The 23,154-nt window shown below is 39.2% G+C and overlaps 1 protein-coding gene across 1 annotated transcript; it reads left to right on the top strand.

Annotated features, from left to right (window-relative positions):
* The first annotated feature begins 886 nt into the window (after window positions 1–886).
* Window positions 887–21,250, top strand: COCH (cochlin). Its single transcript, XM_057428672.1, has 11 exons — window positions 887–991; window positions 1,072–1,116; window positions 6,130–6,286; window positions 13,418–13,551; window positions 14,679–14,741; window positions 15,603–15,647; window positions 15,731–15,878; window positions 16,475–16,578; window positions 17,973–18,199; window positions 19,444–19,960; window positions 20,685–21,250. The coding sequence occupies exons 1-11, from the start codon at window positions 967–969 to the stop codon at window positions 20,858–20,860; spliced, it is 1,641 nt and encodes a 546-aa protein (XP_057284655.1). The 5' UTR covers window positions 887–966; the 3' UTR covers window positions 20,861–21,250.
* Window positions 21,251–23,154: the final 1,904 nt, after the last annotated feature.

Raw genomic sequence — 23,154 nt, 5'->3', positions numbered from 1 at the left:
TTGTTTGATTGGTTTGCTCTGCTTTTGGTTTTGTTTCGGGGGTGGTGTTTTGGGGTTTGTTTCTATTTCATTTAAGCAAAGTTGTAATTTACATTTAATATTTCATTTAAGCAAAGTTTTGCTTAAATGAAAGGTAGGTACCTGTAATATTTACGCTCACATTTCAGATCAAATACAAAGGATACAATCAGCTTTTTAGGGATTTTCATCTCTTTAGAAGGTTATATTAGGCTGAAACGCCCCAGTTTTCTCTTTTGCAGCACACTAGTCAACCAGTTAACGCACGGGGCCAGCACCGAGTGAGCCGCGCTGGTGATAGCTCTGCCCCTTCATTCATTTCCGAGGAAGCGGCAGAGGTTGTGGGGAAGTAACTGACAACTCACTCGCATTTCTGAAGGTATCTGGAATAAAGACATCTGAAACAAGGTGTTCCAAAGCTGTAGGTGGAAGGGAGATAGAGGAGCGTGGGGGCAGCTCTGGAGCTTCAAACGGCGAAAGGCACGGGAATATCCTTGCCCCTCCGCTGCCTGTTTCCCGGGCAAAGGGGCTAACGGCTTTGCCCGATGCCCAAGAAAGCCCCGGGGTGCCGTTTCCGGAGGACCAGGTCTGCGCCCGGGTGGAGGGTGCGGCGGGGGAGGGGAGGGCCCGGCCGGGCCGGGCCGGGCCGGACCGGGCCAGCAGCTCCTGCCGGGCCTTGCCCAGCGCCGGGGCCGCCCAGCCCCGCGCCCGCTCCCTCCTTCCCCCCGCCCCGGCCACCGAACCCGCCCCAGTGCTCATGCGCCCCGGGAGAGGTTTAAAGCGGACGCGGTGGCTGCCGTCGGTTGTGCAGCTCCGCGGAAGGGCCAGGGCAGTGCGGAGAGGTTGGCATCCGTGGTGGGGCTCCCTAGTGGGCAGGCTTCGCCGTGCCGTGCCGCTCTCCTCGCCTCCGCTCTCGGTCGCCCCGGGGTCCGGACGCGCTCCGCCACCATGTGGCTTATCCCCCTTCTCCTCGGTGGGTACCCCGGGGGGCGGCTCGGGGCCGGCGGGGAAGGCGCGGAGCAGCGCCCCGACCAGCTCCCTGTCTGTTCGCAGGCACCTTCCTGCTCTTCAGCCCCGTTCGCGGGAGCGACGGCTCGGGTGAGTTGCCCGCTTTCTTTCCTCAACCTCCCCAAGGGGTTTTCCCTCTCGCACTGTCTCTGCGCGTCCCTCCCCGCCGGGACATGATGGCCCGCTGGGGCGCCAGGTCGCGGTACCGGCTCGGTGTTTGCCAGCGTTCCCGGCTGCAGCCGCCCCTCGCCGGGATGCGCGGAGGGTCTCCGGCAGCGCCTCCGGTCCGGAGCCCTGTGGAGCGTGAGCGCTGCCTCCGGCCGCGCCCCACCGTGTCGGGCTCCTCTGGAGGTGGCCCTCGGGAGAGGCACAGAGGGAGTCCGGGAACGCTCCCAAACGGGGGTAAAGCCCCTCCTGACACAGGTTGAAGAGCCGTGGTGCTAAGTCTCCCCGTCTAGGAGAACACTGACGGCAAGAGTGAGTGGTGGTGTGTTTGTGTGTGATACAAAGGCACTCCCGCAGTGTTTGGCAATCTGAGGATCTCTGACATACTTTAAACTGTGGAATTGATTAAAAACTTTTAAAACCTGCTGCCCTGCCATTATTTTGACCTGGAAAGCAAAAGAACACACTTAAAATGCCAGGCAGGGCAGGGGCTGTCTGTTGCACTGTGCCCTGTTGGATTGTATCCCTGCTGCCGAGAGCGGGCTCTCCTGGAGCCAGAGGCACCCCAGGGGAACCAGGAGCCACCGGAAGCAGCTGAAGAAATAGTGCACCGCAAGCAGTTCGCCTGCCCCTTGAAGCAGAGCCTTGCACCAAGGGAGGGCAGGAGCCTCCAGAAGGATGCACTTCCAGACCTGCAGGCCTGGCCTGCAGAAGGTGAGTGACCCTAAGCTTTTCCATTCAGGATTTTACAGTCATTAGGAAGTAGGATTTGCTGATCATTTTGTGTTCAATCAAGCATTTGTAAAAGTCTTTTTGTGCTAAACTGTTAATAGCTACATGTCACAGGAGTGCTATGGCTAAGAAACCTACTTCAACCAGTAGAAAACCTACTCCAACCACAATTCCCTTACGTATTTTTTTACAGGTGCATTACAGATGAAGTGCCAACAGTCTGTCAGGAAAGAATGGAAAAGTTGTCTGTGGTGCTTCCTCCCAGGGTTAAAGAAGAAGCCATTGTAATCTGAAGGTATCTGGGACCAGCTAAAATAACATTAAGGCAATACTGACAAAATAGAATATTGCTACTAGGATGTGTTTGTAATATAAAATGTGAACAGTTACTGTGAAATATTGTCTCTTACCATTGTTCCAAGCCTAATTCAGCAGCATTTGGTTATTGAACTAGAGCTTGCAGGAATTCTTATAAATTCTGCTGTTCAAAGTAATGGAAGATCACTAGTTCCCTCAAAAATCTACTGTGTCAGGCTTGTAACTGTGTGAGGAGATCTTAAGGGATTTTATACCTTTCTTTATGCTCCCCCTGAAAGGCATGCAAATACTGTAGAGTTCAGCAGTTTTGGTTACTGTTCAGGAAACTCTAGGGGTGGGTGACCATTGGCATGTGCTGGTAAGCAACTTTAAGTAGATCAGAAAAAGGCAAGTCTCAGATTGAAATTAATCAGATTTTTAAAATCCCGTTGCTCTTGTCTAGATCAAGATATGTACTTAAGATTACATGAATTAGTATGCAACCTGTCATCATGTTCTCCAAAACATACACAGCTATAGTTCTATTAGGAGGTTTTTATGTTTTTTTTCTAGTATGGATAAGGCTGGTGTGAATATTCCTTCCATAAGATACAAAAAGCACGCTTGTTTTAAGTCCTTTTTATCTTGAGGATTCGAATCTTCCTGTTTTGCAAAGAAACAATACTAAATAGTAAAAGGAATAAGAAACATAATAGGATGAACTTCTCTATTTTGTGCCTCGTAAAGCTGTATTACTCTTGGGAATCCCTAATTTTTTTTGTAATAATGTACATAAGGATTTTTTTCCTTTGCCTAAATAAATTCTGCTTTCCCAAACCAATGCATGGAAACTTAAAGATTAGAGAAGCTCTGATTTTTGGCTATTGACTTTTATTTTTCTACGGTCTTTAAATTAGTAACTCCTGTCAAAAATTAAATGAGAACTCTTATAGGCGGGTGAAGGAAACGGCTATTCAGAACAAATTGGAGTACATGGGATGAGTCCCCAAAAAGATGGAAACTGATGGCCTGATTGAAAGTGTTGTTATCAGATGGATATTTCAGGAGAGAAGTGAGACTTTGCTTTATTTTTTTTTCTTCTTTTTTTTAGGTCAACAGTGATAGAAGACATTCATCCTTACACTTAAATATGGCTTAAATCAGGAAGAAATGGGTTTTTTGGTTTTGTTTGTTTGTTTTGGTTTTTTTTTTTCCCTTTGTTTTCTGGAGTACCCTGATGTAGTGTGTTTCTGTGGGGCTTAAAGAGTGTGTGTCTTGAGAGAATGGGATGATGGTCATTTTGTCACAGTTCTGAAGGCCTAAATTTACATCACTTAACATAGGTCTCTGGTCTTCAGCAGAGTCCCGAATGGGCAGGAGTTCAGGACTGAGTAATTTCCTGTAAATCAGAAGCTTATCTTTCCTTCTTCCAAAAATATATGTACTTAGAATATTGGATCACATACATATCCAGAGAAATGCTTCCACTAATACGCTTGCATTCTTAAATTACAGTGATTGAGACTCTGTCTTCTATCTCAGTTACTTTATATATAATCTTTGGCAGTTTCTGTTTGCAGCAGACTACTTCTAGTTTTGTGTTTGATACCTGGTGATACATTAACAGCAAAGAACAAAATCCACTGCATAGTTGATATAAGTCTTGATTTTGGTACCCAGTACTTCTCACTTTGATACTGTACCTACTATTCCCAATATTAATCTTGGTTATAGAAACATAGCTCACAGAAAACCAAAATGAAATTGTTGCTTTTTAACTAACAGCTTTTAGTGTATGTGTTTTACCTCTGTGCTGATCCAACGGAGGTAGACTGCTAAAGCCCATAGCTACAGTATGTCAGCTCTTCAACAGCAGCTAGGTCCTTCCCTCAGAAGCCCCTCTCTCCTGGTGTAGACAAGGATCATGACAGTCTGCAGGCATCAGTACATAAAAATCCAATGAGCTGGGCTACAGTGGACCTTTGTATTTTCATATCCAGGGAAAAAGCAGCAAGGTTTTGTTTTATTGGGTTTTTGGTTTTTTTTTGGTTGGTGTCCCGTGTCTCCCCCCCACCCACCCCCCAATGCTATGTAAATATTAGCCTGACACATGACTAGTTACTGAGTACCCAGTGGTGGGAGGAATGCAGATCTCCAAGTGATAAATGGTTTGTAACTGGACATACCTAATTATTGTCTTTGTATGCACAGCTTGCGAAGGGATTCAGTCAAGTTCAGTACATTAGAAATAATAGGTATAAGAGCTGCCTCTGGCATCTTGCACTTTTAGAAGCTGGAAAAAATATTGCAGGATGCATGGCACAAACAGTACTGGGAGAGCAGAGATTACCAGTGATGATTATTGCAGTGATTTCTCCAAGGACATCCATGCTCCTAGCTGCTCTTTTATTCTGGTAGTCTTGATAGCTGTCATTTGGTGGTTATTGCTTGATTGTTGTCCACTAAATAACTAGTGCAGTTGTAGTACTTGCATTAAAGTATTAGGGGACTCAAACAGCAAAGTAAATTGACTTCTTGTATCATAACACCAATAATATGGCACTTTTAACAAGGAAAAGGTAGAACTCCTATGTATAAGCATGGTGATTCTGATTCATTTTTCAGACTTCTGTTTTTAAGGCAAATGTGTAGGACTAAATATGGAAAGGAAGTGAGTACGTAAGACTAAGTCTTGGAAGAAACTTTTTTTTTTTCTTGGATACTAGAGAATCAGACTAAGTCACTCTACAGTGTTTTTTTAGGTAGACAGCTTTTAGTATCTTGAGAAGGGAAAATGAAGAAGTATTTACTGCTTTGTTTTGTGGTTTTTGTGGTGTTGTGGTTTTTGTTTTGTTTTTTCTTACTCTGGGCTAGATAGACATATTCAAGGCATGTATTTGTCCTGACAAATAGCAACAAAGATTTTTCAAGAAGACATGATTAGGTGGGTTAACATAATTTCAGTATAGCGTTAATGAGGATTACATATACTGAAGACTAAAACTGCATGGATGTCAACACATATATCTGATTTATGCAGCTAGAATGATCAGACACACTTTTCTGTGCACCTCTGGCTGCAACTGCTCAGCTTTTCAGTTCCAAAGTTGGTGAGATTAGCAGGAGGTATGATCACATCCATCTGCTGATGGGGAACAGCATATGATCCAAATACTTTGAAGTACAAGCAGCTTATGTTGGGTCAGTAAATACCCTTGGTAAGAGTGGAAAGAGTGGGCAGGGAAGCAGGTGAGGGTCAGATCCCTGAAACATACTCTCCTTGGTATGTAATACTGTGGGGTATGTACAAATACATTGGCTGGCCTCTGCCAGCTTTCATCTTAATATTGTGGAAAAATAATGTTCTGGATGCATATAGAAAAGGTTCTTGCACCTTCTAGTGCTCAGCAAGGGCAAGATACGCTCTTAGGAGGCTCAGAATAAATATCCAGCCATGGGTTGAACTTCCAATGCTGAGTCGATGTTGATCTAAGTCAAAACCCTGACCTGCTCTGATATCAGACCAGCTGAATGCTCTCCTCCAGTCTTGGGGGTCTTTCTCTTGCCCTTCTGTCTCTGCAGTGAGCTTACAGATGTGAATTGTTCCCCCTGTAGTATTCCTTGGATATTGTTTTAATGCTGGGTTTGTGTTGTTTGCTTGTTTTGTTTGCCCTTCCCACCTTTTTCTGACACTTCTTACCCATAAATAATCTAAAAGTGTGTTCTTCCTTGTCATAACTGTACATTTGTATGCTCCAAAGATGTCTTTACAGACACAGCTTAGAAACTGTAGAGAAATTAAAAAAAAAAGTAACACCCACAAAAAAGAAAAACCCACAGAAAGAAAAACCCCAAACCTAAAACAAACCCTAAAGATTTTCAGGTCACAGGTTCTTATTTTTTCTTTAGCTCCCACCGCTATCACGTGCTTTACAAGAGGACTCGACCTTAGAAAGCAGGTAGAAGATGTCATTTGCCCAGCAAACTGTCCTCTGTGGCAATTTTATGTCTTTGGGAATGGAGTTTATGCTTCTCTTTCCAGTATCTGTGGGGCTGCCATACACAGGTAAGTCAGATGACTGCTAATCAATGTGTTAAGCAAGTTCATTTACTCTTGCTACACTTTTTAAACCTTAACTGTTTGATGCCATCATAACAAAGATCTTTTTGGACTTCAGGAGTCCTATTCAATCAATAGAAACATCATTAGGAGAAAAGAGAATACAGAAGAAGAGAATGGTTGGGCAGCTTGCAAGTGTCCTGGGTACCCAAGTTGTGTTTAACTATTCCCTAAAACCACTTTAACTTTCTCCGTAAGATTACTTACATGTCATCCATAGACATGGGGAACTACAGTGTAAATAGTAACTAACTGGAGAATAAAAGCAGATTTGCTTTCAGACTTTCATTTACATGACCTTTTTCCTGAAATGATTGAAATTGGTTTAAGCTCCTGTGCAAACAGACCTACCTGTGATTTGGCTGAATGATTGCTTTTAATCAGTGTTATGTTTTTTTTATGTTAGTGTTTCTCTTCTGACAGTTGCTTGCTGGGTGTTAGTTTAATTAATGATCTCTTAATGAGACCAGTATCTGGCTGAATTATCTTCTGTATCAACTGAAAACTTAGACTAAGAAAAATATCCTGATAACCCATGTTAAACAGATGTTACCAGGTTATTTTTCTTAGTTTAAGTTTTTAGTTGTAATTACAGAGGGAAAGGAAAACAGGTTGGCAGATCTCTTTTTGAGGTTATCTGTGGGGTTTTGGGGGTTGGTTGTTTTTTTGTTGGGGGGGGTTATTGTTTTTTTGGTTTTGAGGAAGGGCAAAATTTTAATTACTTACTTGCAAGAAAAATTCTCACAAATCAATTTTTAATGAGGAAATGTTGGGCAAAACCAGATAGTGAGATACCTATTTCAGTTGTCTGTGGAAGCCGAACTAAATCCTGACTATCAGCCTACAGGGATTTTTAGACTTTAAGACTTTGAGAAAGATTTTTCTTTATTAAAGAAGGATTTTTAGCTTCATCTATTAATTGGCTGTACAACGTATTTGTTCACTTAGACTTTTCACAATATGCTTCCTACCACAAAGTAGATTCAAAACTTTGTAAGGTGTTATGACTCTTAAAATAGGACTGACAATCTAGGAACAGTCATTTTGATTAGACATGAAGAAAAGTCTAACAATAAGGACAGAGACTATTCAGAAACTTATTTAAAGTGTCAGTTTAAATCCTCTAACTTTTAACAAGATTTTCAAAATTCTGGCTATTGTTAACAGTATTTAAACTTCAAAATAAACTAAAATAATCTGTGTTTAAAAATTGGATTTAATCAGGGGTTTTGAGTAGAAACTTTGGGACTTCCTGAATATTGTAAAGGAGAGTAAGAGCTGAGGTACTATAGGGGCAGTTAGAAAGGACTTGGAAGGGATTGTGTGGGTCTGTGTGTATTTGTTTTTAAAGCTTAAGAGTTAGTTTGAAAGATAGTTGCATGTCTTCATGTGTGTTTTATTGCTAAAACAGGCTTCTTTTTGATCATTCTGTAAAAAGAATGAATGCCCTATTTAGTGTGCTCTGAGTGTCTTCATGTGTATTTAAAAAAAATTAAATCTCAGTTCTTCAATTTTCCTAGCTTAAGTATTTACAGAAAGCTTGTGAAAGAATGTCTGGATCAAATTAGAGGAATGTGTATGTGTGTGTGGTTTTTGTTAAGGTTATCTAGGAAAACTGAGATTTCTTCCCACTGTCTTTTTTTTTTTTTTTCCTAAGACAGTGTTTGTATTTACTGATGTAGCCATTTATTTTAACATTCCATTTCTTTACTGGTTGCCAAAGATGTCTTTATGTAAAAAGGGGGAGGGGGGGGGAAGGCTCTTGCTTTCAAGACCTTTTTTGAAAGGGGTTTAAAGACTTGAGAGTTAGTTTTGAGCCTCCCGTGCTAGTGGTGACTGTGACTGTTAGAGGTCCCAGCAACAAAGCTGGGGGGGATCAGTTCTGTCACAGCTGCGGAACACTTTTACAAAAGGGGGAGGTACAAGAAATGGAAGATGCAGATTTCTTTTCTAGTTTTGCAGTCTTCCCTTAGGTAATAAAGCACAGACATTTATACATCACTTTTCACTGAAGTCTGTATCTTACAAGCTATATGTGTATTACTGTTCTCCAGCCCAGAAGCATAGGAGTATAGAAAAAAAACCTATATTTTTCCATAGTAAGTATTTATACGAGTTATACTACTTGTGAAATATGCACCCTGTTTGTAAAACCTGCATCTAATAATCTGTCTCCACAGACACTGTGAGAACAATGAGAGCTCTAATAGCACTGAAGGGGTTGAAATATATTCCCCCTTCTAATCTGTGTCTTCCAGTAAGGATGTAAATTAACAGTGTTCAAGCATTATGAATATGACAGTGTGTAAACTGTTTTGAAAAAGCAAGAATATAGGTGAAAATATTCTATTTAGGAGAACTGCTGTTTTGAAGACTACTTTTGAGTTGGGAGATGTTAGTCCTGTTGGCCTTTCATACTTGGAACTAGATTTACTAACTGAGAATATTTTGGTTTTGCTGCAACTGTTAGCAGCCATAAATGCTATCCGTGGTAAAAAAGGATTGATGAATGGAGGAGAGGCAATAGATTTTTAGTTCTCAGCTAATTTCAGTGCAGACTGTAAAGTCCAACAAAAACATACAAAGTACTTGTTCCTTCTTGCTCTCTGTTGCAATGGCTAAACTCCATATTGCTGTCAAAGTAATTTGAAGAAGATATTACTAATGGGTAATCACCATAATTTGCTGTTACCATAATGTAATTAGATATGCACTTTGAGAATTTTGTGAATTTCTTCCAAATAAGTGAAACAATCACATCATGTTTCAGACTAGGTATTCCCTACATCACCTTGCATAGTGAGTACAACATAACTATACTTTAAGCATGGCTGAATGACAAGCTTACACCATTACAATGACTGTGGCTATTATAGAAAGCACAGTCAGGCAACTGCTCACTATTTCCAGCAGCATCAGTCTTGGGAGCAGTGATTATCTCTTTATTTCTTTTTTTATTTTTTTTTTAACACTGGGAATGACTATGTGAGCATGCCTTGGCTCCCCCCTTTGCATACACTTCAGTTTGTATGCCAGGTCGAAATTGAGGCCTGATTCCTTAATTTTATATAAACCAAATAATGCTTATTCCCATGAGCAGTTCCATTACTGTAAGGCAATTATTAACACAATAATTACTATACAATGCATGTAAAGAATTTAGCAGAATTCAGCTATGAATGTTTTGTATTCTACAGATGAATATGGTCTCTGCCTGTTTTAGTTTGTTGTATTTGGCTTTTTCTCTCCTTATTTTATGTGTAATTACTCTCAGGAAACAGAATATTTATTTAATATTGTTCTTTTTCTGGGCAGAAGAATAAAAGATTTATTTGTTGGGGAAGAATGGAGAGCCTCCTACAAGGCTGACACTATGTAGGCATGAAGAACTGAGTTAAATCTGAGTGATTAATTGGATTAGTAATTGGAAGGTGAAATGAAGAACTAGGTTCTCAGCTTTTGCAGTTCTTTGCTAGTGCCAATTCCACTAAATAGAGACTGAGCCAATGTGATAGGGTTTTGATGCTAAATAGGCATGTAAATTTTTTTCAGAACCTCCCTAACTAACCACAGGATGGAACCATTAAACATTGGGGGCCCAGAATTCTGGTATAATGAAAGTATATTCTGGTATTGCCAAGCTGGCCACAAAATCACCTCAAGCATGGATGTCCCTGAGCTGCCCTAGCATTTACTAGAAGAATATTTACAAAAAGGTTGTCTGGCCAGAGGGATTTCTGAGCTGTATATCTTCTGGGAGTATAGCGCCTGCTTCTGCTGCTGAGCCTTCTTTCCTGCCCAAAGCAATAGAGGTCCAGAGGAGAAAGAAAGAGCATAGCATAGGGAGGCGGAGGGTGCTGGCATGAAACCCTGAGCAGCTCTGTGTCAGTGGCTGAAGGCAAACAGGCAGCAGCAGGAGATTGTAGTTTGGAGAAGAGAAGGATGTGTCTTGGAGTAATGGAGAAAGGTAGAAAATGTGGAAGGATTTTGATGTAGCTGCTGATAGGAAGGAAAGATGGGAATCCAGGTAATTCAGCTGTCTTGTCTGAAGGCTGCAAGGACAGCTGTTTTCATCCAAGGACCCTATAGGAAGTGCCAGATGCTCTCTGTTAGCAATGGGAACAGGAACTCGGGTCAAAACGATGCTCTTGGATAGCAAGGCAGGCCTTCATCTTTCTGCTCTCTCTCTTCTGCTGATAAAGTAGATAGCCTACCTATAGACATATATGATGCATATAATTAGCATAAAAACATACCAATGAAAAATTTACCCAGAGGAAAAAGGTTTTCAGCAGATGAAATACCTTGTGTTTCCTCTTTCTTTTAGCCAGGGGATGGTATTCCAGCTTTCTACTGCTGTATCTAAGATTAGTGACTTCAGTTACATCTATAAGGATCATCTCCCATGGCTGAAGAGTCTCTTTGTGGTGTAGACATCAGTTTTGATGTGCAGGCTCCTTCAAAAAGAGCAGGCCAGCCCTGCATCTCTTTCTCTGAGAGAGTAGATAAACAGTTCTTGCACTTATTTTGAGGAGGTACATGAAATCTAAAGCTTCAATCCCCTCTGCTCACTTACCTCAATACATACTTTTAAGTCTGTTTTAGATTAAATTCCTGTATTTCATGGGATATCTTCTGCTGACCTTTGCCTATACGCTTTCTTCCATGAGCTATAGTGCGGTAAGGTACAGGATTGCTTCCATGTGTATCTGCTTTTCTGTTTAATTTGTATGCGTTCTTGAGTGAAAATTACCATTTAGTTATAAGTAACAGTTTGTTATTAACAGTGAAGCTAGGCAAGAGAATGGACTGACAGCTTTGTATAAAGTTGCTGTGAAGCAGTGCTGGCAGCAGCATTAAACATAGCAAGGAAGTGAAAGCTGTTCCTGAAAAATCTGCAGAGTTCCAGTTTAATCAAAACAGCCATGGCATGCAAGTCAGTCACACAGGAGCAAAGAACTTGAAGCAGATTGTAATGATATAAATCACTCAAGAAGTGCATAGGCACCTCTTCACTCTTTAAATACCACTTTGGATTTACACAGGATGAATCTCGCTTTAAAATCAGTCATAAAGGATTGCAGAATGGAATTTGTCAATCTGATCCAGAATACAAAAGCAGACTGGCAATATGGTTTATTCCATTTTATCAGATGCACTGTGAGTAAATTTGCTGGAAGAAACATCACAAGTAAAACTGACCTGACTGTAAAAGATGGCTTAAACAGTTTACCTACAGGAAAAAAAATGGCAAGGAAGAGAAATAATAAAGCTATAGGAATAATAAAGCTATAGATCATGTTACATTCACATCTAGTATCATCCCCCCACCTGCGTTAAAATAGCAGAGCTGTTACATGGAAATGGTGTATCATCCAAAGGCAGTCTAGAGATTTCTGACTTGTGATGAAAAGCAAAATCAAATGTTTTCTATACATGGACAAGGAGAAAATAAATCCACTTCAGTTTCAGTGGAAAGCTTCCAGATTCAGTGAAGACTATTCAGATATTTTTTTTTTTCATGGAATGATTAATCAAAATGAAGAGACCAATAGACAAATAGAATAAGACAGACAAAATTGGTTACACTGTATTGAAAATAAGCTAAAATTATTGCTTCCAGGAATAATTCTTATGTTAAACTGTCTTGAGTCTTAATTCAGTCAGGGTTCAAAGTTGTGAATCCACAACAAAGGAAGTGGGAAGAGATATTGAGCTCTTTGTGTGAGCTAACTTGGGCATAGACTAGGTTTGCTGATACAAACCCAAAGTAGCAAATATAAATTTAAACTAGAAACTGTTCCAATTACATATATTCTATTTCTGGCACATTTCATAGAATCATTAATAGTTAGGGTTGGAAAGGACCTTAAGACCATCTAGTTCGAACCCCCATGCCATGGGCAGGGACACCTCACGCTAAACCATATCATCCAAGGCCTCGTCCAATCTGGTCATGAACACTACCAGGGATGTATTAAGACTGAGACACTAGTGAAGGCTTGAATGCCAAAAAGAACCAGGTACTGGAGAAGAAAACTATGCTCTAATTAGGTTGAAGTACTTTAAATATATTAATGTGTTATTTTCCCTGAAGATGATCTTGACTTACTGAATTTTCCTGTCATTTAAAAATAACCAGTTAGCGGCTCTGGTCTGATTTTTCTCTCAGAGTTTTTTAAAAAAGCTGCAGAGTGCTGTTTGTGTTTACCAACTTCATAATCTGTTTTTAAACTCATCTAGGGTAACTTAACTGAAGCTCCTCTGTCTATATACTATACACAGTGTTCCTAGATGAGAAAATATCTGTATATTTTGAAACTACTATCATAATCTTTCAAGTTTCAAGAAATATATATATATATATAAATAAAACCATGGCTCCATTCAGAAATGCAAATCACATTTGGAGGTATGTATCACAAAGGAGGACTGTATTTCAGCAGCAGTCCACAAGGAGATTTATGTGGAAGCTGCCTTTGCCACGTATATCCAGGGCTCATATTACCCAAAATATATGCAAGGCTTTCTAAACTCTGGTCTTGATTATTCTACTTTCACAATGTCTTAAAGCAGATTAGACTGGGACCTCTTTTCCAGCAGAAAGCCAAATGGATAAGAAAAATGAACACAAAGGTGCACATTGCTGTGTTTAAATAGTCTTGAAATGGTTCTTTGTCTCCCACAGTACTTGACCAAGTATTAAAAATAATCAAGAGTTTACTCCCTCTTAGAGAAGCTCAACATGTAATTTTGGCCTCTGAAAATAATAACTGATCTTTCAGTTACACATAAAGAGTTCTGAACAGTTCTGATGCCTGTCTGGCAGTGTTCAAGGCCAGGTTGGATGGGGCTTAGAGCAACATGGTCTACTGGGAGGTCCCCCTGCCATTACAACTAGATGATCTTTAAGAGCCCTTCCAAACTAAACCAGTCTATGATTCTATTATTGTCAATAATTGGTGTGTTTGTCAAGTATTGCTCTTCTGTGTCAGTCTGAACTCTGCCAGAACTTTAGAATTTGCATTTTCTTGTGATTAAAATGTCTGCTTTATAGCAATTATTTTTGTATCTCAGGGGGGTGATCACCAGTGCAGGAGGAGCTGTAAGGGTACAGACTCTTCCAGGACAGGAAAACTACCCGGCTGTAAATGCCAATGGGATCCAGTCTCAGGTGCTCACTAGATGGACTTCGTCTTTCTCAGTGACTGGTAGGTGGATCACACTATTTTGCAAACTTATCTGAAATATTAACAGAAATACAGGAAACTTTCAGTGCTCCTGTAAGTAATCACATTTGTTTATGCTCTCTGAAGTGTAGTAACAGAAATTTTCACTTTTAATTATCTTCATTTTCCCATGATTTCCTTAAAATACTGTTTCAGCTAGACTAGCTAGTCTGTAGCAGAAGCAAATACATAAAAATAGATTACAGTTATCTAGAATATAATGACATGATAGTAGGCAGTTGACAGTGCAGTTCCATGACAGTTTAAGTTTATAAAAGTCAGTGCTTCCATCCTGCTATTGCAGTCCTGTCCTCCTACCACTTCCAGCTATAGTTTTATCCTTTCTCTCCCCCTGCCTACCTTTGTGCAGCCAATAGCACTTGTCAGGCACTTCAAAGAGCTTGTGCAGCATTCCCTGTAAAAAGAACGTTGACCTTCCAAGGCAAGGGATAATGCCAACTTAGATGTGATGTGGTCATGAAGCTACAATGTGCTTTTCAGAAGTTTTTCTCTGTGTAGCTGAGATACTGTGCCCATTTGCAAACCAGTTACAGATTGTATAAAGAAGCCTACTGATTATACATGTTGTTGTGCTTCAAAAAAAAGAAGTTTTCTTGTATATTTTTTCTAAGTTAGGGAAATGTGTCTCTCTAATGTGTTCTTATTATTTACAGGGGTAAAATTCAGCCTGCTATCTGGAGATACTAGTACACATTGCATTGCATATTAATAGTTAAGAACTTGGAATTACAGGTGCTTTTGGTGAGGGTGTAAGTGAAATCCACTTCTCAAGATCAAGTCCTGAGTTTATTTGCTAGAAATAATGGCTACTACAGCTTAAAACTTCTCATCAGTTAAATATGTTGTAATTACTCATAAGTTGCTGTTGTTTCAAATGCAAAAGCTTAGGGAAGTTCATTACCTGTAAAACAAGGAGTACAATACTGGATTACACCAAAGATTTGTCTAGGCCTGTGTACTACTCCTAGAGTATCTAATAGCGGATGAAGAAGAAAGATTACTGGAAATAAATAGTGTTCTTCAAGCACCTGTAATTTCATTTAAATGCATTAAAATACAGTAAATTTATTCTTCCAATATTTGAACAGGTATCAAGAACACAGCGCTTGAATCAGTTGGACGATCTGTATCAACAGCACGTCCTTCTACAGGTATAAGGCCTTTTCAACAAGGGAAGCCTCTCGTGATATGTTACACTGCATGAATCCCTGGCTAGAATGACATCTTTCATATGATTCATTTAATTCTAAAGAAGAAGACATACAATATCTGTTCTTGCAGTATATCTTTCACCAGCAAAAAGAGGAATCATTTGTAAATGAGGAGATCGATTCTGATTTCAATTAAAAAAAAAAACCCAAAGTTGAATTAATTTGGAAAAGTAATACAGGTAGCATAAAGGAAGGAAAGAGTTCATGAGCTCATGGGTTATTCATTCCTCTTAAGTGACAGAGAAGACATAGATTTCACATTCTTTCTTACAGAACTGCCTAACGGCTGAGTGCTGTCAGAACTTGTGTAGTAAAAATTCAGGTGTTATGTGAATTTCTCCACAGACAATACTGCATTAAAAGGATAGATCAGTTTTTATGAAAGTTAGTGTTGTATAAATACTGGAATTGAGATGTTGTTTGCGAATAGACTGTTTTATAGTTTAAGTCATGGTGTGCTTCCAAAGCATTAAAACTGCATGCTGTACACTAGGATTGCTGAGAAATGGTAGCACTTGGGATAGTGAACTACAGCAATCTACCCAGTTTTCTAGATTTCAGTAATCAATCAGCTAAGCAGGTGTAGAAAAGAAGGTTAAATTGTTTCATTTGAAAAAGAGTATGCTCTAAGGAGTAAAGCAGTAGTAGTGCAAATTTAAACTGATATTGACAATTCCTACTGAAGATAGATTGCAATGTAAATATTGGGGTGTAAGCATTTTGTCATTTGTCTGAGTCTAAGCACTTTTGATCATTCACCTTCTTGTTCTTACATGATCCACGCTGTTTCCTTCACTGAAGGTAAAAAACCCAAGAAGACACTTGATAAAAAGGCTGGAAACAAAGGTAAGAAGCTACTGATTTAACTTTTGAAAGCAAAATCCTAACACTTATTTGTTGGTAAATTTAATTATTTTGGATGTTCGCAGACTGTAAAGCTGATATTGCATTTCTCGTTGATGGAAGTTACAACATTGGCCAACGTAGATTTAATTTGCAGAAAAACTTTGTTGGAAAAGTAGCTGTGATGTTAGGAATTGGAACAGAAGGGCCTCACGTCGGAGTTGTACAGGCCAGGTAAGAACAGATCTATACAAAAGATAACTGAGTGATTAATAAGACAATATCACTGCAGACAGTATCACAATATATATTGTGCAGAATGGTATTCAATCAATAGTGGCTGATGAATAGCAAAAGAAAGCAGATTTTCTTGAGCTGTAGCACAAGGTTTCTCTATTGCATTTTTCATCATTAAAATCTATTCCTCTCCCCTGCCTTTAGACAACTATACAGTAGATGGCTGATTCTAATTTAATTACCTAGACTTGCTTTCATAGTCACTAGAAAGATGTTGAGCATTTAGCATTTAGCATCTGGCATGTTCAAGTTTTTTTCCTGTATATATTCTCAACCTAATGTTTTCAGCTGCTTGATAAACCTAAGAATCATCCTGTTCTTAATTCACCCACCCAGGTAAATAATTCATCTTGCTAAGGACTGTGAGAATTAAGTGAGGAGCATACTTCTATTTTAGTAGATATATTAAAGATATAGAGAAGACCTTATATTACCAAGATCAGAATGACTCAAAGTTTACTTTAGTTTGCTAATGCTATAGCAGTATGAAAAGTGAACTACACACTTAATTACTCAGTTTTATTTTTTCACAGTGAACATCCAAAAATTGAATTCTATCTGAAAAACTTCACTGCTGCAAAAGAAGTTTTGTTTGCCATAAAGGAATTGGGGTTCAGAGGAGGCAATTCTAATACAGGTGATTACATACTTCCATGCAAATAGAAATGACTTCTTTACATACTTTTTAATGTATTTATATATATGTATGTATATACTGAAGTTCCTATAATTCAGTTTAGGTAAGGAAGTGTTTTAAATGCCATACTCGGATTCCGTGGTTTTCCACTAGAACATTGCCACATCTTACACTTCCTTTCCAGAAGCTAGGGTTGCTTATTACTAAATTTTATTAGAGTAGATATACAAATATCACTTCATGGTGTTAAAATCAACTTCCACTAATAATAGGGTGGTAACTTGAGACAGTTTCATTTCTAAAAGACTTAGCATTTCTTTCTTGTTGAGTGGGTAATTAAAGAGTTAGAATAAATTTGGAATAAGTGGCTGTGAAGAGATGTTTGCCAAATGAGGACAACTGAGCATTCCCAATACATTGCATTTCACAAGCTAAATTTAGGTAGCTCCTCAACTTTCTTCCTTCCAATCTATTTTGCAGGCACGAATATATCTGCATCTTAGTACAAATCTAGACCTGTGGGCGAAAAAATGTCAGTGACTTCTTCCTTAGCTTTATCTGATCATTTCTTGTGGGTGGTTTGGTTTTGGTGTTGTTTTACTGGGGTGCATCAAAAACAGCGTGATCAGCAGGTCAAAGGAGGTGATCCTGCCCCTCTGCTCTGCTTTTGTGAGATCTCACTTGGAGTATTGTGTGCAGTTCTGGTGTCCTTAACATAAAAAGAACATGGAACTGTTGGAACAAGTCCAGAGGAGGGCCATGAGGATGATCAGGTGCTGGAGCACCTCCCATATGAAGATAGGCTGAGAAAGTTGGGGCTGTTCAGCCTGGAGAAGAGAAGGCTGCATGGAGACCTCATAGCAGCCTTCCAGTATCTGAAGAGGGCCTATAGGGATGCTGTGGAGGGACTCATCATCAGGAACTGTAGCGATAGGATAAGGGGTAATGGGTTCAAACTTAAACAGGGGAAGTTCAGGTTGGATATAAGGAAGAAGCTCTTTACTGTGAGGGTGGTGAGGCATTGGAACAGGTTGCCCAAAGAAGTGGTAAATGTTCCATCCCTGCAGTGTTCAAGGCCAGGCTGAACAGAGCCTTGGGTGACATGCTCTAGTGTGAACATCTCCCTGCCCATGGCAGGGGGGTTGGAACTAGATGATCTTAAGGTCCTCTCTAACCCTAACTGTTCTATGAGTCTATGATTTTGAGTTGTTTTGGTTTTTTAACTTACAGATTGCTCAAGTGTCACTATCAAGTCTCCTGGGACACTTTTTCACTTTTACAATGGGTTAGACCTGCAGTCATAACAGAAATCCCTCACAGTTTCATATAGGAAACCAAATTGCACCATTATGGTATGCATTATTTCTTTATATTGTTTTCCTGTTCAAAACTAGGGAAAGCTTTGAAGCACACAGCTCAGAAATTCTTCTCTTTGGAAAATGGAGCACGCAAAGGAATTCCCAAGATCATTGTAGTGTTTCTAGATGGCTGGCCATCAGATGATCTAGAAGAAGCTGGGATAGTGGCCAGAGAATTTGGAGTCAACGTGTTCATTGTATCTGTAGCAAAGCCCACAACAGAGGAGCTGGGAATGGTGCAAGACATTGGTTTTGTTGACAAAGTAAGAGAGATTACCATTATTTGTTTTTCTGTCATGGGTGTAATTCTGGAGAATTTACTTCACACTAAAATTCTAATGAACTAATTAACATTATAAGAACTTCTTTAAGTAAAGATATTTTTTGTGTGTGTGTATATATGTAAAATATTATCTCAAAACAACCAATGTAATTATGCCTGCTAATAAGTGATTTAAAAGAATAGCGTTAAGGGAGGTTAAAGAAACACTGTTTTTTTTCCTGCTAAGGGTCTACACAAAGGTACCAGTGTTCCCTACTTCAGTCTTGGCCAAGTTGTAGCTCCTGGAGTTTGTAATTACATGGAGATTCTCAGTGTAGGAGATTCCCCTATCTCAGGTAGATATTGTTAAATGTGTCAAAGCAATGATATGCAGATACATCTCCTGTCCTGAAACAGCAGCCAGGGAGGCGTATCTTTCTATGGATAATTGTTTACTTACTTTCATTACAGTGAGGACAGGAAATAACAAAAAACAAGCAAATGAGCAAGTTCATGTGGAAGATATTAGTTTTGGATGAAGAGTTTTGGATCTTATTCTGTGTAACTTAGAGCAGGAATTCACACACAGATCACATACTCCCATGTGAGCTTTCTAATCTCTAGGTCTTTACTTACTACTCTCCAGTGAGAGAACCTCTCATTTTCCACAGGGAGCTTTTAGATGTCTAGTTTTCCAGTGGAAATTTCATAACTCAGGGAATGAACAGAATGAAGCACTACAGCTCTGCTGCTTCTAGGCACAAAACAGCTTGCTGCTGATCCCAGTGTATTACAAGCAGGTCCAACCCTTACATACTTATAGGCACAAAAAGACATGAGCTTACATGGCTGAGGCCTACCCTCCCCTTCTGCATTTTGATCTTAGCTTGATTAGTTATCTCCTTGGAGAGCTGATTTAAAATTTAACCCCTTTCTCAACTACCTTGGATTTTACATGCATCTTATGGAAGCCAGGGGAGAAAGAAATTGTACTTTGAATGACTTAGAGCTATATTTCTACCCAACTGTACGTCTGTGTTTATGACACATTACAGGTTTCAGACTTCAACTGCGGATGTTTGTCCTCAATTTCTTTAAAAACAAATGAGCAAAACCCGATTCCAAATTCTCACCATCGGGTTCCATTTCTAGCCTTCCTTTGAAAGAAAATCATGCAGGTGTCTGATTATCATCCATTCAGCTGCTGTGTCAGTATTCACCTGCTGACTTCTTGTTTTCAAACAGGCTGTCTGTCGAAAAAATGGCTTCTTTTCTTACCAAATGCCCACCTGGTTTGGTACTACCAAATACGTAAAACCTCTTGTCCAAAAGCTGTGTTCACATGAGCAGATGTTCTGTAGCAAGACATGCTACAACTCCGTCAACATTGCTTTCTTGATTGATGGTTCCAGCAGTGTGGGAGACAACAACTTCCGCCTTGTGCTTGAATTCATCAGCAACATTGCAAAGGCTTTTGAGATCTCTGACATAGGTTCCAAGATTGCAGCTGTGCAGTTCACATACGATCAGCGTACTGAGTTCAGCTTCACAGACTACAACACAAAAGAAGAGGTCCTCTCTGCTATTCGCAACATTCGCTACATGAGTGGTGGCACTGCTACTGGTGATGCCATTACTTTCACAACCAGAAATGTGTTTGGGCCAGTGAAAGATGGTGCTAACAAAAACTTCCTCTTTGTTTTGACTGATGGTCAGTCTTACGATGATGTTAGAGGACCTGCTGCTGCTGCACAAAAAGCAGGTAAATGATGTATACTTAAAAGTGGTGGAAGTTGATTCATTCTATTTCTGCTGTGTTGTAAAGACTTTACTGACTGGGACTGTATTTGCAAACTTTAAGTATCATACCTGTTTTTAATTCAGCAAAATGCAAGCCCTAAGGAACTGTTTTCTGTTAGGATGAAGAAAGCTCCCAATTCCGTGGAGCCAGGTGTGAGTAGCCAGGTATGAAAAACATACACCCAGATTAATTTCCCTAAACAGGAGAGAAATTAGTAGACAAAAAAGCCAGATAGTGAAGCTCCAGTCAGTGTCATGACCCAATACAGCATGATGCTTACTCTCCATCATTATCTAGGAAAGAAATAAGCAGTTTTGGCCAAAAACCTTACTGACTGCTGATGCTTGAAAGCACTGAGCATACACAAACAATCCAAATTTATTTTCAAAATCATTTTAGAGTGTTACCTGTGTTTCAAGACTTAGTAACTGCCACATTCATGTGTGTCACTACAGAAACAGCTAAGACACTAGTGCTTGAGACACCCTGTATTTCCTTCAGAATTTTCACTGAAAGAAATCTTCTAATTCCTCATATTTCTAATAGTCTTTGACAGACTGAGATATTGTCTGATTGCAGGTATTGAAACTGTTTTTCCAATCCACATTAATTCATGGATGTAGAAATGGCTGTTCTTGTATCCATAGGCAGAATGTTCTTAATAATTTTGGTTTCCTTATTGTAGGAATAACTGTGTTCTCTGTTGGTGTTGCCTGGGCACCTCTGGATGATCTGAAAGACATGGCTTCTGAACCAAGAGAATCTCATACTTTCTTCACTAGGGAGTTCACAGGATTGGAGCAGTTGGTTCCTGATATTATTAGAGGCATCTGTAAAGATTTTTTGGACTCTAAACAATGAAGCAAAAATCTGCTGTTGGTAGTTTGAAACCAAAAATCATGAAATTGAAATAGTCCCTCTCAAGTACAGATGTTTTATTCTTATATATACTATCATAATGCAAGGGAAGAAGAAAGGCTACTTTTATTTCTGTGTTTGAGTCAGTCAAGTATTTATGTGAGGTTGTTAGAAGTTGTACTTGATACTGAAATGCAGAATTTGGCCAACAGTTATTATTTTCAATACATATGTAGTATCCCCAAATTCAAAGCTATGCGTATCATGCACTTAAGGCTATCAGATATAAGCAGAGGAATAATACAGCTCTGACATGTTTGCTGTCACTTGCTAGATGTCTTCTTATGAGTTAAAAATAATGCAGTTTTAAATACATAGTACTATCATCTATAAGCATTTTGTAGTTTCTGTATCTTTTCAAGGAGTTCTGCTGACAGGGTGAAGTACTTCAGTTGCACAACATCCATTATTGCCAGGCAGTTTAGGAAAAGATATGACAGGAGAAGATATGACAGATTGTAGCTAAACAGTCTATTTTTCACTAGTTGAGGTTTTGCTATTGTGAACGATGCTGCCATCTGGTTGGCAAAGTTTACATCAAAAGACATCAAAAGACCCACAGATTGATCTTGTTTGGTTCTTTTGGCATAGATTTTGAAAGGTATTTAAGGCACAGTAGTTTTTTTGGGAGAATCTGGGTCCTGGCATATTAGCTGATACTACTCCTGCCTACACCACTGAAGTGAACAGCAATATTCCTAATATATCTGATAACCAGATTTTTTTTTCCTGTCTACTGTCTTGATTTTATGAAGTTGTTACTGATTAAACAGAGGTAAGAGTCTTGGGCAAAGAGATTAAACTAGACCACACACTGGGAACTGAAAGCATTCATATTCAAGTCCAAAGCCATCTCAGACCTTGAAACCTGATTTATATCATATGACAGTGTAAGTAAAGAAAAAAATAAGCAGACATGTAAGTGGGATTCAGTAGCTCACAGATAACAGTTTTCTAATGCTAATAAAAACATCTTTAAAGATGTGTAAGGTTCTCTGAAGATGAAAGAATAGTTTTCTTGAAAAAAGGCTTTAATTTGATTACATACCTAGTAATGTGTTGATATATTTATACCTACTGGTGTATGGTTAAAATGATGCAATATTCACCATGCTATTCCAGATTCCTGGTGTGAATAACATACTCCAAGTATTCTTTAGAAAAGAAAGGGGTTTGTACGAATAGAATACATAAGGAAAGTGCTGTTCTATTTTCCACTATCAGTCTAAGATTTCCTTTTTTTTCCTTCCCCTCTGCTATTGATTGTAAAATTCATAGTAGCTATGGAGTGTCACAGAAGGGATTGTACTCATCAGGATTTTGTTGTGCATTTTTTAATAACTTATAACTGGCTATATATTACACTAAACATGAATGGCAATGATGCCTTGTATTTTTCTATTAGTTGTTATCTTTAATTTTGTTATGTGTTTATAGATATGATTATTTTGCTGTTGCTGTATAAATTCATATGCAAAATCACTTTTGCACTTGTGCAGAGGTTTAATTCATTTAGTTTATAAACTTTTAATAGAAATATATATGGCAAGAAAAACTGGGACTGTTGCTATCTGTTTTAATATCCTATAATATAAAAGCTTTTGTGATGAACCTCATGGAGTATAGCTTGAGTAGGTTGCATCTGATGCTGCCTAACAGCCTGCATTATCTTAAATCCCAATTTGCAAAAGAAAAAATCCTAAATCATCCTCAAACAGCAAGGATACTATTTATACAAAATCTTGAGTGAGTCAATATCAAGGTTTTAGTCACTTCATGCTAGCTATGATGCTAGTTCACTCTTCTGAATATAAATCACATGCCAGCTAGTAGAATCACATTTTTGCTTCCACTTCATTTTTACTATTGCGAAGAAGGGGGCAGTTTTTAACTTATGTCATTCATCCATCAAGACAAAAACGGGTCTGGATCTTTGAAACCCATAGAGCTAAATGTCCAAATATTTCCATTTCATGGGAACGGTGATGCTGCATTATTGTACCCTTCATACAGCCCGATTACACTGAGGTAGGAAGCATATATTGTTTAAATTTAAAAAGTTTTGTGTCAGCAAGCATTTGTGAGCACAGTTTTGATCTGAAAAAAATATCAGTGGGATACAGATGAAAGGATTGAGACCTGATGAGATACAGAGGCAGGGAGGGTGGAAAGGACTGGGACTGTGCTGTAAGTAGAAGGTAAGTTTGGAGGAGGAAGTGTGGTAGAGGGGTGTCAGC

Source organism: Pezoporus wallicus, unplaced genomic scaffold, assembly GCF_028554395.1.
Source record: "Pezoporus wallicus isolate ANWC-B61680 ecotype Strahan unplaced genomic scaffold, APGP_CSIRO_Pwel_v1 contig_3486, whole genome shotgun sequence".
NCBI lineage: Eukaryota > Metazoa > Chordata > Aves > Psittaciformes > Psittacidae > Pezoporus > Pezoporus wallicus.
This window is presented reverse-complemented; position numbering and strand designations above follow the sequence as displayed.